The sequence below is a fragment of the Perognathus longimembris genome, chromosome 1 (assembly GCF_023159225.1).
Source record: "Perognathus longimembris pacificus isolate PPM17 chromosome 1, ASM2315922v1, whole genome shotgun sequence".
NCBI lineage: Eukaryota > Metazoa > Chordata > Mammalia > Rodentia > Heteromyidae > Perognathus > Perognathus longimembris.
In genome coordinates this window covers 120,607,302-120,629,679 of record NC_063161.1, presented here as the reverse complement: position 1 = coordinate 120,629,679, position 22,378 = coordinate 120,607,302, and the positions used below count along the sequence as shown (strand labels likewise).

At 35.6% G+C, this 22,378-nt stretch overlaps 1 protein-coding gene across 1 annotated transcript in view; it reads right to left on the bottom strand.

The window, feature by feature from the left end:
* Focad (focadhesin) overlaps window positions 1–22,378 on the bottom strand; it is a 267,544-nt gene that overhangs the window by 125,753 nt on the left and 119,413 nt on the right. The window contains exons 12-15 of the mRNA XM_048358113.1: window positions 13,517–13,621; window positions 13,009–13,110; window positions 12,354–12,484; window positions 10,185–10,311 (exon numbers count right to left, since the gene is read on the bottom strand). Of these exons, the coding sequence (XP_048214070.1) occupies window positions 10,185–10,311; window positions 12,354–12,484; window positions 13,009–13,110; window positions 13,517–13,621 (465 nt within the window). The remainder of the gene's footprint in view (window positions 1–10,184; window positions 10,312–12,353; window positions 12,485–13,008; window positions 13,111–13,516; window positions 13,622–22,378) is intronic.

Here is a 22,378-nt window from a genome sequence, read left to right as displayed (position 1 = left end):
ACCAAAACTATAAGAACAACAAAAGAGGTTCCAGAGTGTAATAAATACCAAATCCACAGTAGGTGACAGAAGCCTTACTGTATACAGCTGAAAAAAATCTGACACCAAACAATAGATCACATTTCCATACTGAATTATATTTATCACACTAAAAATGCTCACACAAAATATAGCATTTCTATGGGCCATTTTTATACCATCCTAACTCCCTAAAACCTTCCAAACCTGCTGGGTCCTATTGAAAATTGCTCCCACCCCACAGTGCTCCAAAACAGACCCTAAACAAAGAGTTAGAATGATGGGAGAGGGTAAAGACAACTACTTTCCACCATAATTTCAGAAAATAAATAAATAAAAGAGGAGAGAATAGCCAAAACATAACCTTGGCATAGGGTATTTCCGGGGAAATCACTGCTGTGACAAATGGCCTGAAATGAACTCTTCCAGCGGTCAAGAATCCCCAGGAAAGGCCCCTCCCCTCCTTATCTATTGCTCAATTGTACAATACTCTGCTTTGAAAATATAACACCCTCATAGAGCTAGGCAAGATGAAAGAGCTTTTCTTGACGATTTTGTAATGCCTATTAATTTTCGTTACAACAGACTCACAACTGATTAAGAAAACAGAGAGCAACCCCGACCAAACATTCTCATGTTAAAGCTTTAAGAGAGAAAATGTTAAATGTGAATGAGTCCTCTTTTTAAATACAAATCCAGTGTTTTTCATTTGTGCAGAGACCATAAGCAGTTTCCCCTCCAACCCTGAGAGATTTGTTTAAACCAAGAGCTATCCTCTATCTTTGAAACATCAGTAGTGATGTTACTTGACTGCTGTGCGGTTACAGAATTATCTTTCAGAAATATTATGACTCATTCATTGCTGCAGAGAATCAATGACTGAAGGAGAAAGATTAAACTGTTCTCAACGAATTCTCAGACTTCATCCAAACTGATGAAGCAACTTGATAGAATAAGAAGAACACAAACTATAGTCCAACAAAGGAGAATTCAAATCTCTACGTTACCACATAGTCCTATGGTTAAACTTTCAAACATCAGTAAATACTACCTATATGTTAAAGTTGTTACGAATTTAATACAGAACATAACGTAGCAAATGACAAACATAGTAAAAAGTGCCAATGAAAAAACTTTTATAGTCCTGTTGAAGTGTAATAACATATTATAAAATGTACAGATTGTTGATTATGAATTGATGTAATTACCATTACAGTCAATGTAGAGACCGAGGAAGTATGAGAGAAAGTGCACTTCTGAACTTTATAGGAACCACAGAGATCAAATTATTTTCATCAAAAAAATCTGAACATATTTCTATTAATATAGCCCAAATATTGCCATTTTGATACATAATCAATCTTTAACATTTTGTCAATCATGTGTTGCTTAAAAGCAGAAATGCATTCCAAGGCATTTGTGATTAGTCAATATTGTCATTGTGCAAATGTCAGGGTGCTTACAGAAATTAAGACAGAATTATTTGACTAGGCAATATAAATCTTTTTTTTTTTTTTTTTTTTTTGGCCAGTCCTGGGCCTTGGACTCAGGGCCTAAGCACTGTTCCTGGCTTCTTCCCACTCAAGGCTAGCACTCTGCCACTTGAGCCACAGCGCCGCTTCTGGCCGTTTTCTTTATATGTGGTGCTGGGGAATCGAACCTAGGGCCTCGTGTATCCGAGGCAGGCACCCTTGCCACTAGACTAGGCAATATAAATCTTGTAGGAACACGGTTACATACTCTATTGCTAGAAGCACATGGCTATACTGGACTTTACATATACAATTCAAGTAATCATTGGACATGTAGACAGTTGCTATGGTTTGGGTGGTGCAAACGGAACCACTGCCTTAAAAATTTTACTACCCTGAAAACACTGTAGGAAGGAATCAGAGAAACACTTGGGCTCCTTGGCACAGGACGAAACTTTCTTAATAATGGCCCAGAAACATAACAAATCAAAGAAAGGTTGGACAAATGGGATTGAATCCAACTGGAGAGCTTCTGCATGGAAAAGGGCATAGCTTGCAAGATAAATAGAAAGCCCACAGATTGGGAGATGTTCACTGGCCATACAACAGACAAAGACCTCATATCTAAAATATATGTAGAAATCAAAAAATTAAATTTCCCCAAAACAAATCCTCAAAGAACCAACTTCCCTCTTAACAAATGGGTGAAAGACCTAAAAAGAGACTTCTCTGAAGAGGTAATGAGAATGGCCAAGAGATACATGAAGAAGTGCTCAACATCACTGGCCATAAAAGAAATGTAAATCAAAACAACATTGAGATTCCACCTCACCCAAGTAAGAATGTCCATTATCAAGAAAACTAATAACAACAGATGCTGGAGGGGATGTGGCCAAAAAAGAACCCTACCACACTGTTGGTAAGAGTGTAAACTTGTTCAACCACTCTGGAAAGCAGTGTGGAGATTCCTCAAAAGGCTAAGCATAGAGCTCCCCTATGACCCAGCAGCACCACATTTGGACATCTACCCAAAAGAATACAAGCAAGACCATACTAAAGCTATCAGCACACTCATGTTCATATAAGCATTATTTACCATTGCTAAAGTATGGAACCAACCCAGATGCCCCTGAAGAGATGAGTGGATCAAGAAAATATGGTACATATACACAATGAAATTCTATGCCTCTATCAGAAAGAATGACATTGCCCCATTCGTAAGGAAATGGAAGGACTTGGTAAAAAGTCATACTAAGTGAAGTGAACCAGACCCAAAAGAACATGGATTCTATCATTTCCTTTACCCCTGATGTCACTGGAACTGATTTTGGTGCCCTGAAAATTGTATATATGTTTGCTGGAACTAGGGAAGGGAAGGAGAACATCAAAATGGAGAGACAAAGTATAAAAGATGAACCAACGCAACAGCAATACTTACAAAAGTATATGCTGTAGACCAACTAACTGTATACCTCTTGGTGTGGGGGGGGAGGAAGGAAGGGGAAAGATGGAAGAAAAATGAGGGAGGAGGTAACATGTTAAATAAGAAATGTACACACTGCCTCGTGTATGAAAATGTAACCCCTCTGTACATCACTTTAACAATACAGAAATTTTTAAAAATTCCTCATAGTCCTTACCAGTCTACCTCCAATCCTCACTCCTGATAAACTACTCTGATTTATGTTCCCATAGATCAGATTTGCCTATTCTCAAATTCAATAAAATAGTAACCATAAATGTAGGCAGACTCTTTCTATGACCAGCTACTTTACTGAGCATGTTTACAAGAATCATATATTTAAGTAGCAGTGATCTGTTCCCTTTTCTTGCAGAATAGTACTCCATGGTATAAATATATAATTTGTTTACTCCTTGTCCAACTGGTGGATGTTTGAATCACTTTCAAACATGTTGACATTAATAACACCAATATTCTTTTGTAAGTCCTTTTGTTTTGATGGGTATGTTTTGATCAGGAAAAGTAGAATTGTGAGATCAAAGGTAGGTTTATATTCATCTTTCTATAACTTATGTCCAAATACTTCACAGCAGTTATTTCATTTTCCATTCTTGCCAACGGTCCGAGACACCCAGTCACTCCCTATCTTCTCCAATGCTTGGTATTGTCAATCTCTTTAGTTTCAGTAATTCCAGTGGTATACACATTTCTCAAGACCAACAGTGTTGTCAAAGTTTCATACATTTGCTGTCTATTCATGTAACTTTTTGTCTTTTTGAAAATCAGTTAAAAAGATGAAAGAGTTCTTAACAAGGATAAACTGAAATGACATATAAAACTACTTGTAATGCTAAAATAGGGATATAATTCTAAAGACTACTGGGGTGTCAGATAGCATCTAGATGATGTACATCTAAAAGCCAAGAGAACTGCAGAAAATTAAAGTATACACATACACACACTCATACACATATATAAATCCATATATCCAGACAGCTTTGCCAAGCCTGGCTCAAACTTTCTGTATTTTTAATTTTAGGGTTAAAGCTTTATGAGCTCTACCTAGGAAACCTTTACCTAATGCTTGCTGTGGCACTAGTCAGGGATGAGAGAAGGGTGAGCCACCTCCTCTTTTCTTTTTGCGCCCCTGATCTCTTCATCACTTCTGCTCACCAGAAGGAAGACAAAGCCTGTCTATTTGAACATCTTTTGGAAAAGGCAACAGTCTTTATGATATAAATAGGACCCATTCACACTTACAAACATAAAGCTTCTATATCTCTAAAGCAGAATACAGTAAAAACCTTATTGAGAAAAATTATGTGTGTGTTTTTTTTAAAGGCTGGTATATGGATTGAAATAAGAACCCTGGGCAACAAATAACTTTCAAAATGGAATCCTTTCAAAATATCCATGATAGCATATATAAAAACAAAATAAAAAGTAAATAATTTTTACAACTTTTAACATCTCCGATGAGATCAGAGACATATGCATATGCCTATTGATATCTATAATTGGGTCAAAATTTTCTGAAGAAAAAAAAAAAAACAGTTTAGACCACTCCTTTTCTTAGCAATAGTTTAGAATATTTAGATATATAAGATTTTGGAATTCTGATAACAAGACAAATGGCATCTCAGAAACCATGTCCTAAACTCAGTGTAACAGGAATACAAATGAGCTGTTCTTGCTGCCAACAAATAATACTGCCAGAAACCTGGGTACCATCAACGTCATTCTACCTCTCTTTATTGGATAACATGGAAAGTTACTAGAAAATAAGTAGCTATTAAGATCAGAAAATACCTTTTGCCTGGCTATACTGGTTCATACCTGTAATCCTAGCTACTTCAGAGGTGGAGTTTGGGAAGATTGCAATTCGAAGTCAACCCAGGTGAAAAGTTAGCAAGACCTATCTCAACAAAGAAGGTGGATATGGTAGATCAAATGTACAATCCAAGCTATGCTTGAGGATCATGGCCTTAGGATACCTTCAGGAAAAAAATGAGACTATATCTGAAACATAATAAAACAAAAAAGGACTGGAGATGGAGCTCAGAGGTTAGCCCTAACTACTATCCCTAGTACTATTCACCAAGCCAAAAAAAATACCTTTAAAATTCCAAAATATTTAGTGTAAGAAAATCATCCAAAAAGTTCACACATGAAATTACTTCTCAGACTGTAAATTTTAAAGAGAGAAAAATGGGACATAATTTTAAAAACCAATAAAAATGATTTGACTACTTGAAATATCTTCACTCCATGCAAAGTAATTAAACCATCATAATTTTCAGGAACATTAAAAATATGTCCAGGAAAATATAAAGAAAGAAATGGAAACTTTATAAAATGCATATGTATAAGGAAAAAGAATGAAAATGAATATGGAAAAATGAGAAGCAGATGAGGTTTACTATCTATTTTTATTATCCAAATAATATGATGCTATATCAAACCAACACCTTAGCCAGGAGCAGGAGGCTCACACTTGTAATGTTAGCTACATAGGAAGCTGAGATTGGATCTAAGGATCACAGTTCAAAGCCAGCCCAGACAAAAAAAGTCCATTACATTCTTATTTCCAACTACCGAATTAAAAAGTCAGAAGTAGAACTGTGCCATAAATAGCAGAGGTCTAGCCTTCAGCAAAAAAGCTAAGTAAAAGCCCCAGGACTCACACACACAGACACACATAAAAAACAAGTATGGACGAGATATGGAGAAATTGAAATCTTCCTGCATTGCTACAATAGTCACTTTGGTAAGTTCTTCTTTACAAGTTCCTCAAATGATTACATTTTATTGTCAATGAATAGATACTATTCAACTGTGAAAAGAAACTGACATATGTTATTTCATGCCTAGGATGGGCCATAAAATCATGTCAAGTTAAACAAGTTAGTCACAAGAAACGGCATCCCATGTTTTCCCGTTCTCATAAAGTATCCAAAACTAATGTTTTTGAGAGAGAACAAACAGTTTGTTCTCTCTGTGGTGGTAGATGCATGATGATATGAGTAGGCTGTAAAACACACAACTGGGAGCATTAAAAGGGAGGTGTGTGTGTGTGTGTGTGTGTGTGTGTGTGTGTGTGTGTGTGTGAATTCTGACTCAGTGTAGCTGCTATTTTAAAGAGAAATATTGCTTCTCAAAGCCATTACTCTGTATTAAGCCAGAGAGAAAAGTAGGTAAATGGGGTAGGGTGGGACAAAAAAGTGAAGAGAATGCTGGATGGAAAAGATAAGGAACACAGAATATAGAGTATTTATTACTTTCCTTTGAAAATGACACCCCCTTGGCTTAAAGACAAATAAAATTACTTTCTTTCAATGCCCACATTTTTCAAAGGAAGGAAGCCTGGGAGAAACAAAAAGCAGGAGACTCAAGAGTCTTGGATCATTTTGTAAGTCATATGACTTCAGGAAACTTACTGAATGCCAAAGCCTCTGTTTCTTCACTAGGAAACAAATTTTGCCATCCCTATATTAATGAATGGCAAAATTTGTGCCAGATACTCTTGAAACACTAGCTGTATTTTTTTTTTAAAGAAAGTCATTTAGCCATAAAAGAAACTAATGAAATCCAAATCAACATGGCAATAACATTACGGAAAAATTAAATTTCTGTCTTCTATTTCCAAACTTCTAAACTACATTCTCATCTTTATGGTCAATCAGGATGTCTAGTAGCTTCTGTGATTTTTGAGCAAAGAAACACCAAAACCATTTATATTAGAAACAAAGTCTATATCATGATATGCCTAGAAATTAGATAGAAGTGATCCTTTTAAAAGTCTCTTCTTGATGATCAAGTTAATGAGTAAGCAGCAGTAACTATAAACTTAATCTGCCTCCAAAAAAATAAATCTCAGAATTAGGACTTTCAAGTCTAAGAGTTCATTATCAACTTTAAGGGGAAAAACACTATCTTCTATATACAAAAATAAGTTTGGGAAAGTCATGCAAATTCAACTGCAAATGATTTTCTAACTGACATATTTTCTAAAAGCTGAACTAATTCATTTATATTCTGTTATCCTTATTGATTGATGTCATTGTTTTAGGCTATTTATCTGTATTCCTAATGATATTTGATAATTGAAGGTCTAAAGAGTAATAAATAGGCAAATCTCTACATGATTCTGGTAAATGCGTTTATGACTACACTGAATACTTTTTCAATTTAATCTGGCAGCCACACCAATGCTCAACACATGATATCAATTAGATGACCGAAGACGTGGCCTCATAGAACACGTGCTAACTCCTGAGGATAGCATGCAGCCAAAAACCAAAAGATTAGTCCCAGACTAGTGAATGTGCCTGGCAAGGGCTGCTAAATAGAATGAATGTTACAACTTGAACACATGTCACAAGATATGATAGCAGCAATGTCACAGATAATAAAAACAAACATGAGGGCGTGCACGCGCGCGCGCACATACACACACACACAACTTGGAAAACCTTAAATAAGAGATACAAAGTCTCAAAATCTCATAAAAATGTGTTGTTTCTACTTATTTAGATGAACATAAACCTATTCACCAGCAAACATTAGAAAATATCATTTTTATAGTCAAAACAAATAGCAAAGAAGTTTCAATGCATATCACAATTCAGGATATTTGTACTATCCATTTTTTAAATAATATGGTACAGCTAGGTGTGGTGGTATACCCCAGCAATCCTAGCTACTATGGTGGCAAAAATCAGAAAGACTGTGGATTAAGGCCACCCAGGGCAAAAAAAAGCTTGTGAGATTTCCATTTCAACAAACAAGCCAAGCATGATTGTAACTATGTACATATATAACATGAGCTACAAAGGAAGTAAAGGTAACATCATTATAGTCTAAATGGAGGGAGAAGAGGGATCACAAATCCCTACCTAAAAAATAACTAAAGCAAAAGATTCTTGCCATAAGTATGAGGCCCTGAGTTCAAACTCCAGGACAGACAAGTGGAGAGGGGAGGAAACAAAGAGAAGAGAGGTCCAAGAAGAAGGTAAATGAAGGAGAATATGGTGGAAGTGTTTTATATGCATGAATACAATTTAGAACAATGAAGCCTGCTGAAACTGTTTCAGGAAGTAGGAGAATGGATGAATGAGATGAAAGGGTGAGTTTGAGAGGAATACTTTGTATGCATTACACAAAAATGACAATGAAACTCCTTGTACAACTAACATACGTTAATAAAATATCTTGTAAACAAATACACATAAAAATAAAGGATAAGAAAATACTCTTCCAAACAAAATTCCCAGACTAGTGGTATTGCTATTATTTATTATTGGCTATCTTGTTATAAAGAGGATTTGCAAGGGAGCTAACAGCTATTTCTAGGGAGTAACAAGCCATGTTTCATACACAATGTATCACTTGAGTTTTCTTAGAAGGATGTTTTGATGAAAATAAAATACAGGATTTGGATTTCATAATGTCAGTGGAGAGTGGGGGAAGACTCTAGGGGAAAGAGATATGCATTTAACCAAGCAAAGAAGTAGTACAGAAGCACCAAACAAGAGGTAAGCTCCATTAGATATGTAGATGTGAAGCTTCAATTTCTAGAAGATAGAGAAGTATTAGAAGATTGTTTCAAAATAAGTCTTTGAATTTTTTTTTTAGGACGGTAGTATGGGTGCTGAAATAACACTTCCCAATTGAAGCAATAAGAAAAAGATCGTTGGCTAGGCGCAGAGTTCTACTGAAACTACCTTATACGGTGAATTTCAAGTAACCCATACAACTACCAGTGACCAATCTGAAAGCCCTGCTCTTAATCTACATTCATTGCTGAACGGTAATGACATTTCTAGCGCTGAATATCAAAAAAACATGATTTTCTCCTCATGTCAAGTTTCTGGGAAAGTATCTAACCATTATCTTCAATGGTTAAATATATACTCTATAAATTTATGGAGGGACACACAGAAGCGTTTAGCACGGGAACCTGAGTACATATACTAAACTTGTATTACTGGATGTTCTTTCATTATCATCATTACCAATCACACTTAGTCATAACTTTAAGGGAAAAGAATTCCACTTGCTTTTGATTGGTGCTAGTTATACAAAATTAAGAATGACAGGAGGGGTAGAGGTAGATAGTGGGATGAGTGAGAATGTTGAAAGGGGTGACATTAATCAAGATATAATGTACTGATAAATTAAGGGATAGGTGGGTTGGAAGGGGTGAAAATGATGAAGGGGTAACACAGATCAATACAAATTGTATTCTTAAATTGTTTTGTTAGATGGCACCTCCTTTGCACAACTACTCAAGATGATAAAAAAATTAAAGCATTCCACTTGCTCTCATTTACTTAAAAACTACAGTATGTATGTTAAAAAAAACTGGTAAACTCAATGAATGAACTTTGATATGATTATCACACTTCTTCAAAACGTAAAAGATTCTTTGCTACACTATAATTCTGGGAGGATCCTAAGTTCAAAATAATTTCAACAAATTCTAATATTTACTTATCCTACCAAATTTAATTATTAGGATGTAATCTAATAAATGATCATCATTAAGCCAATATTTACAAGCGTAATCTTTTTTTCTTCCTTTATTTTTTTGGGGGGAGGGGCAGTCTTGGGGTTTGGCCCCAGGACCCGGATGCTGTCCCTGATCATCTTTTGCTCAAGACTAGTGCTTTACCACTTGAGCCACAGCATCACTTCTGGCTTTTTCTGAGTAGTTGACTGGAGATTAAAGTCTCATGGATTTTGCTGCCCAAGGCTGGATTCAAACCACAATCCTCAGATCTCAGCCTCCTGAGTAGGTATGATTACAGGTGTGAGCCACCGGTGCCCAGCTACAGGCTTAATTTTAAGTCAATAATTTTTGCTGGCTACCAATGTACCATGGCCCAAGCCAATTTCCTCATCTCATGTGATTCTTAAGGCTCTTTAATCACAAAATTAGGAAGTAATTATGCTCATGTTCTATAAATACAACTTCTCTTTTTATCGTAATAAAAATAAATAAGAACAAGGAGATACAAAAGGTTTGGTTTTCTTTAGTCTGGAAAAGAAATTATACATGAACAGATGGTTTAAGGCTCTCATCTAGAATAAATGTGTAAAGCAGATGTTGTTCTCTTAAGATCTGATATTTAGACTTTTAGTTACCTGAATCTGATCTTACATCATTGGAGGTATTGTGCCTTATAAGATATTTTCTTCAGAATTTTCCAAAACAATTAAAAAATACTTACCTCTGCTTGGCAGAGTGCATGAAGACCTTGTAATACCAAGGCTGCTGGAGTAGCTTGGTCAGGCTTGGTACATTCATTAAGCACCTGAGAAATAGCAGCCAACATGTCTGCACCATGCTGATACGGCCTAGAAGAAATGACAGCTTAAATCAAAATTAGAGCCAAACAGCTACTCTCATTCCCAGATCTTTTACTTGAACAAAACTAGCCTTAAGCACAAAGAAGTCATGGGCAGTGCTCAGGCCCTAAGTCTAAGCCCCAGGATTGGAAAAAAAAAAAAAAATCCAAACTCCCAGATCCCAGATCTTGGGTATGTATGTATAACTTTTCTTTTTTTATAACTTACACCAATTATTTTTGTTTTTGTTGTTTGTCATCGTGATTGAACTCTGGGCCTGGGCACTATTTCTGAGCTCTTCAGCTCAAAGCTAGCACTCTATCACATGAACCTGAGCACCACTTCCGGTTTTCTAGTGGCAAATTGGAGATAAAAATCTCACAGACTTTCCTGCCTGAGCTGGTCTTGAACTGTGATCCTCAGATCACAAGCTCCTGAGTTGCTAGGAATACAGACATGCAATAGATACCAACACCGGTCTGAAATTATTTTTGTGCTACGGAAAGACAGAAACTTAGAAAGGAAGTAGACCAGTATGCTTAAATTCCTATACATCTGACCCAATATTTGACTTGAAACAGGAATTAACCATGGGTCAGCATGCAGGCTAACCCACTGAATGGCTTCAGGAAGCATCATTCACACTATGGTCAGTGACAGACATGAGACATGCTCCCAGGAATTTTATAGTTCAGCAGCCTAATCAGCATGGGAAAGCACAGTATTACAAATGACTTCAAATGCCCCCAATCTATTTCCTCTGTAAATATTACTTCACCCAAGCAAGAAAAATAATCTTGGCAAGGTAGAGCTTTGCTGGTGTTATTTCAGTCTTATCTCCTCTTGCCTGTCAAGTAATCCATAATTTAGAGCAGCAGAGTGTGCTTCCCTCTTTCACGTGTCCATAGTATCTTCTAAGATTCTATGTACTCTAGGACATTAGGAAATGCAACATCTTTTCCTTCCTTGTTATTAATCCTAGTAATTCCATAGAATGAGTCACAAGTCAGACATAAAAAAATTAGGCAAATAAATGAACAAGATAAAAGAAAAAAATCAGGTAAAAGCCAAGCATAGTGGTACAGGCCTATTGTCTCAACACTGGGAGGTTGAGAAAATTGAGATTTCTAAGCCAACCTTAGCCATAGAGCAAGAACTCTCAAAAATCAGAGATCATACAAAGTAAAGTGAGCCAGACCCAAAGAAACATGAACTCTATGGTTTCCCTCATAGGGAATAATTAGTACAACTCTAGGATAGACATAGCAGAAGATCACAATAGCTCAATAGCTATGTCTGTATTAACACATAAGATAATGCTAAGCGAAATCATAGTATATCATAGTAGTTAATTTCAACATGCCATGTGAAACCATACCTTTTTTTTTTTCTCTCGTATTGCCTTCCTGTGGTTTTACTCCTGCTATTACTGTAACTGATCTTAGTACCCCGGATACTGTATATACGTGTATGGGAAATAGGGAAGGGAAAGGGAATACCAAAATCAAGAGACAAAGGATAAAAAGACTAACCACTGCAGTAGTTATACTTACAAAACCAATTGGTAGAAACCAGCTCTACAACTCATGGTGGTGGTTTGGGGGGGGGGGTAATGGGAGGGGGAGATGGGGGGGAAATGAGAGAGGAGGTTAAAAAGATGGATAAGAAATGTACTTCCCTTACATATGAAACTGTAACCCCTCTGAGTACTTCAATTTGACAGTAAAGAAGAAAAATATCAGAGATGGGTGGGGAATAGGACAGCTCAGTTTTCAGTAATCTGAAAGCTGAATACAGAAAAAGAGAAAACATGGCATCCTATATTTTATTTTAACATTAAACTACTATCCACAGAAAGCATATAAACATCTTATAAACTGAAATATGTAACTACATCTCAAAGTGAACAACACACTTTCTTCTCAAAATTAATGTGCAACAACTCTTAGTGAGCAAACATAAATTGAAAGTAATTTACACTTTTGTATGATAAAGATTAAGTGAGAACAAAATCTATCACAATGTACATCCTGAGGAATTAACCAGCTTACCTTTGCTTGCATATGTCTCTGATTGATGCCGCTTTGGCAATCAGTTTCTCCCACTGGAGCTCCTTGCCCACAGAGAGGGAAGGCATGTCAGACACAGCCATGAAACGCTGCAGTTCAGGGTACACACGATCCTAATAACGCAATTCCACACACACACAAAAAAAGATGACTTCCCAACTTAGTTGAATAATCACTGTTCCTTCAAATGTAACATTTTTACCTCCAAATCTCCCATTTGCATTGGAAATTATAATATATTTCTACTAATCAGCAAAGAATAATGTTGTGATTACTGAGGATCTTGTTACATAGGTATATACTGTTCATCTCATAAAAAGAAGTGGCTAAATCTCATCCTAACTACAAAGGCTCTAACCACTTGCAACCATATTGCTATCACTTGCTTACACTAATGGAGAGATGAATTCCAGAAATAAGGAAATAAATTATTTTAGATTCCCTTTTTCTGGGAGTCAATCACAAATAACTGTATTATAGATCAAATACATCACAATAAATCAAAATTTCTTAATGCAATCATTGATGCTACTCACTAATAATTCTCAAAGTACTGTCAAATATAATTATGTAACTATTTTTCTCCAGTAAAAGGAATATGTTTAATATTCATATAAACGCTTATCTGTGAGTTTACCTGCTTTTCCCACAAAGATGTCAGCAGGCGCAAAGTGACAGCTCTCAATTTTGGGGTGGTTCCAAGCAGTTGGATTACTCGCAGAATTTGTCCTGTGCATACCTAGAAAAGCATTACATTTTGGTTTCATACATGTAAATGAAGACCGATTCAAGGTTTCTAGAAGCACTGTAAACCCCTCTTTAAAATAAAGATTGTAATGGAAATATGCAAGAATATAATATTACACATCTTTTCAGAAGATGGGAGACAGCTTTGGAGTAAGCCTAGAAGGCAATTTTGGGAACAGAAGACCCAATCTCAGAGAATAATGACTATGAAAACAGGACGATTAAGTGACTTAAAAGAATTAATTCTTAAATCTTATAATAAATAATTTTGTCTTTAGTAAAATTTCCCTCATGGAAAATTTAGGCCTGTGATCTTCATAATACTAAATAGAATTCAATGTACTATTTAGGTTTCATTTTCTTTTTTCTTTCCTAGGTAAATGGGTTAATATACTAACCTTGTGAACACCAAGTGTAGGTAATGTATACAATATCTCACTGTATAACACAGGTTCCAGAGGTCTTCCTAATTTGAACATTAAAACTGGAATCAGATTTGGTACCTGAGATGAATTTAAAGAATATTTTATTATTCCTTGCTCAAAAAAGAAAGAATCTACATGACAATGTTTATTTATCTCTTTTTTCTTCAAAGGAATAATATGATTCAGTGGATGGTCACAAAACATAACAATGCTGATATAGGAAGATTTTAATCCCAATCAAAATCCCACCTATCCACTTCGGTAAAATTGAAAGCAGTCTCTCAATTTTTACATATAGGCTTCAAAGTTTATACATAAAAAGAAGACATTAAAGAACCAAAACAATCTTGAATTGGCAAAACAAAGCTAATGGACTCAAATTTCTCAAATCTAAATTACTACAAAGGCACAAAAGTGTATGACACTGGCATAGGACCAGCCTGTTTCCACCACACCCAACTACTGAGAGCTCTAGGAACAAATGGCTCCTCTTCTTAGGATTCAATCACAAAAGACCATGTGTTGCATAGTCTATACATGAAATACCCAGAATAGGAAAATCTACAGAGTAAGTATATGGATTAAGTAGCTGCCTATGACTTTGGAGAAACAAAGGACATAGGTGAAGAAGAAAGAAACTGATTGCTACTGCTAATGAATATGGGATTTTGATGTTTTTTAAGTCCTCAAATTGTTGTAGTGATGTTTGTGCATCTCTGTATATACTAAAAGTAATTTAATTATATACTTTGAATAGGCGAATTATGAGGTATACAAATTTGACCTTAATGAGACTACCTTGGTGTGTGTGTGTGTGTGTGTGTGTGTGTGTGTTGTTTGTGTGTTTAATTGGACATAAGAGTCTTTACCACCCAGGCTAATTCAAGCCACAATCCTCAGATCTCAGCGTCTTGAGTAGCAAGGATTACAGGTATGAATGTGTCATTGCTCCAGGCAATAAGACTACTTTTAAAACTTCAATTCAAAATCATTTACTTAATCTACTACATATAGGGCACTTAATAGATGGAAATAAAGTGCCAAAGTTACTAACGTCCATATGCCTGTATACCAAAGTTGGTTGCCTACTATTTTGTTAAGTCTTCTATCTGTTCTAATCTTAAAAGGCCTGCTCCCCTTAAGCTTAGAAAACATCTGCTTTACTTCAGTTTCAAGAAGAAAAAATAGCCCCATAACTATAGCACCAAGATAGTAACAATTTAAAAATTGATTCATTAATGATTCTAAGCATGATATATCAAGGTGGCATATGGAACTATGCACAGAATATCCAAAGCCTGACAACAAACAGCCAGGATTTATGTTGTCTTGTTAACAAATACCAACACTTGATTAGAACACAAATTCTATCACATTCACCTTAGACAAGTGAAGAAGAGAACATATTTTTGACTCGGATTCTTATTTCCCATTTTAATTAAAAACAAAAGGTTATCTTAGATAGCCTTGCATTGGTCTCAGTGAATTATCCCTTATGGGAAGATTTCTACCAACACACTCTGGCAGATTCTCGGTTCTGGGAAAGCTATCAGTACATTTAGTGGCATTTTTAAATAGTATAGTTAGTCGTGTGGCTTTTAAACAAATGTTTTAATTATATTGTCAAGAGAGAAATAAAGTACTGTATTTATGTCGAAAAGTACAGTTTCTCTCAGAGTCTTGGCTCTATAAAGTATGGATTTCTTTCTTTGGCCAGTTAGGAAATAAAGAAACACTGTGGGAAAACTTCATAGTAAAAAATCTGAGACTGGACATAATCCTTGAGAAAGAACAGCTCAAATTAAACCTAGTCTAATGAAAATAATAAAACAAAGATTATACCACTAAGAAAACACTGATATTAATTGACATCCTTAGAATATTTTTACATAAAGTTAAATATTTTCCTACAAAGTAGCAGGATATAAAATAAACCTTCAAAAATCAACGGCCTTTCTCTATGCTAATGACCCGAAGACCAAGGCTGAAATCAGGAAAGCAACTCCTTTTGCAATAGCCCCCCAAAACATAAAATACCTAGGAATAACCATAACCAAAGAAGTGAAAGACCTCTTTGATGAGAACTTTAAAAGCTTGAAAAACGAAATTAAGTCAGAACTAAGGAAATGGAAAAACCTCCCATGCTCCTGGATTGGGAGGATTAATATAATCAAAATGGCAATATTGCCAAAGGCTATCTACAAATTCAATGCAATACCCATTAATATCCCAACACCATTCTTTAATGAAATACAGGAAGCAATCCAGAAATTCATATGGAACAATAAAAGACCTAGAATAGCAAAAACACTCCTAAGCAGAAAGAACAGTGCTGGAGGAATTACAATACCCAACTTCAAGCTGTATTATAAAGCTATAGTAATAAAAACAGCTTGGTATTGGCACCGGAACAGGCCTGAAGACCAATGGAACAGAATTGAAGACCCAGAATTGAACCCACAGAACTACGCCTACTTAATCTTTGATAAAGGAGCTAAAACAATACTACGAAAGAAAGATAGCCTCTTTAACAAATGGTGCTGGAAAAACCGGCTCAACACATGCAACAAACTAAAACTAGATCCTTATATATCACCCTGCACTAAAATCAATTCCAAATGGATTAAAGACCTTGAAATCAAAACAGACACCCTGAAAACACTAAAGGAAGGAGTAGGAGAAACACGTGGGCTCCTTGGCGCAGGATGGAACTTCCTTAACAAAGATCCAGAAAGGCTACAAATCAAAGAAAGGTTGGACAAATGGGACTGCATCAAACTGCACAGCTTCTGCACAGCAAAGGACATAGCTCGCAAGATAAACAGAAAGCTCACAGACTGGGAGAAGATCTTTACCGGCCATTCAACAGACAAAGGCCTCATCTCTAAAATATATGCAGAACTAAAAAAAATTACCTTCTTCCAAAACAAAACCGCAAAGAACCAATAGCCCCCTCATCAAGTGGGCTAAAGATTTACAAAGAGACTTCTCTGATGAGGAAATGAGAATGGCCAAGAGACATATGAAAAAATGCTCTACATCACTGGCCATAAAAGAAATGCAAATCAAAACAACAATGAGATTCCATTTCACCCCAGTAAGAATGTCATATATCAAGAAAACTAACAATAACAATTGTTGGAGGGGATGTGGCCAAAAGGGAACCCTACTTCATTGTTAGTGGGAATGTAAACTGGTTCAGCCACTCTGGCAAGCAGTATGGAGATTCCTCAGAAGGGTAAATATAGAGCTCCCCTATGACCCAGCAGCCCCACTTTTGGGTATCTATCCAAAAGACCACAAACAAAATCACAGTAATGCCACCAGCACAACAATGTTCATTGCAGCACAATTTGTCATAGCGAGAATCTGGAACCAACCCAGATGCCCCTCAGTAGACGAATGGATCAGGAAAATGTGGTACATATACACAATGGAATTTTATGCCTCTATCAGAAAGAATGACATTGTCCCATTTGTAAGGAAATGGAAGGACTTGGAAAAAATTATACTAAGTGAAGTGAGCCAGACCCAAAGAAACATGGACTCTATGGTCTCCCTTATTGGGAATAATTAGTACAGGTTTAGGCAAGTCATAGCAGAGCATCACAAGGCCCAATAGCTATACCCTTATGAACACATAAAATGATGCTAAGTGAAATGAACTCCATGTTATGGAAACAATTGTTATATCACAGTTGTAACTACTTTCAACGTTCCATGTGTATCTGTAGCTTCTATTATTGATGATGTTCTTGTATCACCTTCCTGTGGTTGTACCTACACTATCTCTGTAATCTTAGATCTGAGTATATTGGAAACCGTGTATACTGGTATTGGAACTAGGAAATTGAAAGGGAATACCAAACTTGAGAGACACAGGGTAAAAAAAGACAACTACAAAAGCAATACTTGCAAAACTGTTTGGTGTAAGTGAACTGAACACCTCAGGGGTGAGGAAAGGGAAAGGGGGGAGGAGGGCGAGGGATATGAGGGACAAGGTAACAAACAGTACAAGAAATGTATCCAGTGCCTAACATATGAAACTGTAACCTCTCTGTACATCAGTTTGATAATAAAAATTTGAAAAAAAAATATATAAAATACTTTACATCTGTAAATAAATAAATAAATAAATAAATATTTTCCTAATGAAATAACATATATGTGTACTTATTTACTTGAGATATCATTACCAGCTCTTGAATCTCCTGTTGTTAAACCTTCTATTCTCTGAGCAGGGAAAAAAAAAAAGAACAGTAGAATTTTAACTGAAAATAAGCTGGTAAGTACTGACAATAGACTATCTTGAGATACATAAAATTCAATGTTTTCTTTTCACATTCAGAGTTCAAGTTCTTGATAAACAAATTCATTTAGAATCATGAGATTGTTACAAGATTTCCCATAAAACGCTCAGCATATTTCTTAGCATAAATTTTGCAAATCAGTAGGGAGTAAGATGGTATTTTTTAAATGATCAATAAAAAATAACTGCCAATTAAGAGAATCATATCTGGCAAAACTGTTCTTCAAAAATGAAGGGGAGATAAAATGATTCCCTCTAAGTAAAACCTGATGGGAATCCATTACTACTAGACCTGTCTTACAAAAAATGATAAAAGGAACTCTACCAGTTGAAAAATATGAACACTGAATAGCACCACAGAAGCATGGGAAAGTAATTAATTTTGCTGGTAAATATAAAACACAAAATCCTGTAATGCTGTAATATGGCACATAAGTCATTCAATTCTAGTATATAAGTTAGAAAACAGAAATATAAATAATTGTAACTATAAAGATACATACACAAATTGGCACACATAAAAAGCTGTCATTTGTGATATTAGTAACATAAAAGGGAAAGAAAAGAGTGATTGATGTTTATGCATAAAAGTGATCAACTTCAATCTCATTATACACATAAGGTTTTTATGTTATGCATCCTGATAAGGAACATAATCATAAAATATACACAAAAGAAAATAAAAAGAATCTAGCCATAAACTCAAATAACGAAACATAAAAGAAGACAACAAGAAAAGTAAAAAAAAAAAGAAAAGACAAATAAATATCTACCAGAGAAAAATAAATAAACAAAATGGCAATTTTAAGTCCTTTCATACCACTAATTTCTCTAAATGTAAATAGATTAAAGCTCCCAACTAAAAGAAACAAAGAGTGATTCAATGAATAAAGTAAGAACTAAATATATGCTGTCTACAAAGGGTTCATTGTAGATTTCAGGTCATAAATAGATTAAAAGTTAAAGGCTATTCACTTTAAAGCAGACATTAAATCAAAACAGTTACAAGGGACAAAAAAGGCATTAAAGAAGATAACATAGTTACAAAAATGTATACATTAAACAGTGTACTAAACACATAAAGAAAACGCTGTCAACAATAGTTATACAAAGGGGAAACAGCAACATAATAATATAATAATAGAAAATTTTGATACTCAACTTTTGAAATCTTCCAACAGTAGAGAAAACATCCAAAAAAAGATTAACAAGGGGAAGGATAGATTACTTAAATTACAATACAGACTGAATTGTCATAACAACTGCATGGAGAACATTCTAACCAAAGGCAGCAGAATACATGTTCCCCTCACACAAAGAACATTTTCCAGAATAGATCATATGTTAAATCACAAAGTAAATTTTAATAAATCAAAGAGACTGAGAAACAAAATATCCTTTACAAGTGTAATAAAATGGAAATTGAAATCAATAAATAAAAGGATAATTTCACAAATGCATAGAAAGAGGTGACATCTTTGATCTAATGGGTCAAAGAAAAAAATCAAAACAGGAGTTCAAAAATATCTTGAGAGCCAGGAACTGATGGCTCATGCCTATAATCCTAGCTACTCAGGAGGCTGAGATCTGAGGATCACAGTTCAAAGCCAGACTAGGCAAGAAAGTCCATGAGATTCATCTCCATTTAACTACTAGAAAACCAGAAGTAGTGCTGTGGCTCAAAATGGTAGAGTGCTAGCTCTGACAGATAAAGCTCAGGGACAGAGTGCAGGCCCTGAGTGCAAGCCCCATGACCAAAAAGTGAAACAAAGCAAAGCAAAATAATAACAAAATTTTGAGACAAATGAAGACACAATATTTCAGATGTTATATCATTCAGAAAAGGGGAGATTTATGTCAGTATCTCACCATACCTGGTGAGATCTTTTATAAGGTATGTGCACCTTTAAAATCCCACAAGCAGGAAAATCAGAAGTTCAAAGCCAGTCTTAGCTATGTAGTGAGACCTCATCCTCCCTACTCCCCTCACACACACAAAAATCTCAAATAAAATACAATCTTCACACCTTAATATATAGGGAAAAAAATAAAATGATCACAAAAGGAAACTAAGTGTTAGTCTTTAAGAAGATCAATAAAATTGACAAACTTTTAGTTTGAGTACAAAAAAAAAAAAACCTCTTGTACAGTACATGGGTACCAGGACTATACAATGAAGAAAGACAGTTTCTTCAACAAAGAGGGTTAGTGAAACAGGATACTGCCATTCAAAAGAGTAAAACTCAAACCTATCTAAAACTATAAACAAAAATTTCAAAATGCTTAAAAACAGACTGGAAGCCACAAAACTCCTAGAAGAAAAACATGGGTAAAAGCCTTCATAACACTGCTCTTAGTAATGGTTTCTTGGATATGGCCACCATAAGCAGAGACAACAAAAGCAAACATAAAGTGGATTCTATTACCTACAAGACTCCTGCTCAGCAGCAGCACAACAAACAGTGCAAAAAGATAAATTATAAGATAGGTGAAAATATTTGCCAATCATGTATCTGATAATTCCCTAAGTATGTAAAGAAAGTCTACAACTCCACAAAATAACAACAATAATAACTCAGTTTTAAAAGAGGTAGAGAACTTGAACAGACATTTCTACAAGGGCAAAGAAATGGTGAATATACACAAGAAAAAATGTTCAATGTCATTATCAGAAAAATAAAATTTGAAACTGCAATGATATATTACCTCATCTATGGTAAAATGGCCACTATGAAAGATAGGAAGAGAAGGGCAGAAGAAAACAAAAGAGGAGACAAAGGAGGAGGAAGAGACGGAGAAATGTTGATGAGACTGTGGATAAAACTGGTACCTTTGTACAGGGTTGTTGAGGAGATAAAGTAGTATGCCCCATATGCAAAATAGAAACGTCTTAAAAATGAAATTTTCGGGGCTGGGGATATAGCCTAGCGGCAAGAGTGCCTGCCTCGGATACACGAGGCCCTAGGTTCGATTCCCCAGCACCACATATACAGAAAACGGCCAGAAGCGGCGCTGTGGCTCAAGTGGCAGAGTGCTAGCCTTGAGTGGGAAGAAGCCAGGGACAGTGCTCAGGCCCTGAGTCCAAGGCCCAGGACTGGCAAAAAAAAATAAAAATGAAATTTTCATATAATTTACTAATCCCATGTATGGCTATTTATCCAGAAAGAATTGAAATAAGCATCTCTAGAAGGTAGTTCAATCCCCATGTTTATTATAGCATTATTCACAACAGCTCAGATATAGAACCAACCTAAATATCCACCAATGAATGGATAAATATAATGGGGTCTATTCTATTAATCCTTGAAAAATAAAAAAGCCTATCATCTAAGCTGTGCTTCAACTTAGATGAATCCTGAGAACATTGCACTAATGAAATATTTTGTGATTCCCTTAAATAAAGTATAAAAGTAACCAAACTATTAGAATAAGAAAGTAAAATTCGTAGTTGATAGTTGACAGAGGAGGGCAAATTGAGAAGATACTGATCTCTGGATATAAAGTTTCAATTATGCAAACAAGACATACTCTAAATACCTATTTTGTAATGATGTTCATGTAGCTAACAATATCATACAGAAATTTTATTGGTAGATATACAGGTAGATTTATTGTTATGTGTTTTCTGCCACCAGGAAAAAGAAAAGAATATACAATTGATTTTTAAAAGTCAGAAGAGATCTTCTTAAGTTCCTTTAGATAAACAACTTTATTCTACACATGATCAGGCTGAAGCCCAGAAGGATGATAAAGTTCATTGGCAGTAAAAGGAGGATACTAAGTCCATGTCTCAATTTACCTCTGCATTCCATATTGGCAGAGTAACAAGAAACAAGGATTCCAGGCTATTCATTCCACGAATAAGGAACTACTATGAAAGTCTACTCCCATTAATTGGACAAAACATACAGGAAAGAAAAAAAAAACAGCAGGGGAGACATAAATCAATGTATACTGTCCTCGGTTTCCAGCATATAAAAAAGAGAATATAAAATTTTACCTCTGGGGCTGGGAATATGGCTTAGCGGTAGACTGCTTCAGCCTTGCATGCATGAAGCCCTGGGTTCCATTCCTCAGCACCACATAAACAGAAAAAGTCAGAAGTGGCGCTGTGGCTCAAGTGGTAGAGTGCTAGCTTTGAGCAAAAAGGAAGCCAGGGACAGAGCTTAGGCACTGAGTCCAAGCCCCGGGCCTGGCAAAAAATAAATAAATAAAATAATGCATAAATAACTAAATAAAAAATAAATGTTACCTCTGGGGTTGGGAATATCACTTAGCAGTAGCCTGTTTGCCTTGCATGCATGAAGCCCTGGGTTTGATTCCTCAGCACCACATAAACAGAAAAAGCCAGAGGTGGTGCTGTGGCTCAAGTGGTAGAGTGCTAGCCTTGAACAAAAAGAAGCCAGGGATAGTGCTTATCCCTGAATCCATGCCTCAGGACTGGCAAAAAAAAAAAAAATTAACTCTGGATTCTAAGAAAAACATGTACATTGGCAACAGTTCATGAGTCTGTAGAAAATAAGGAT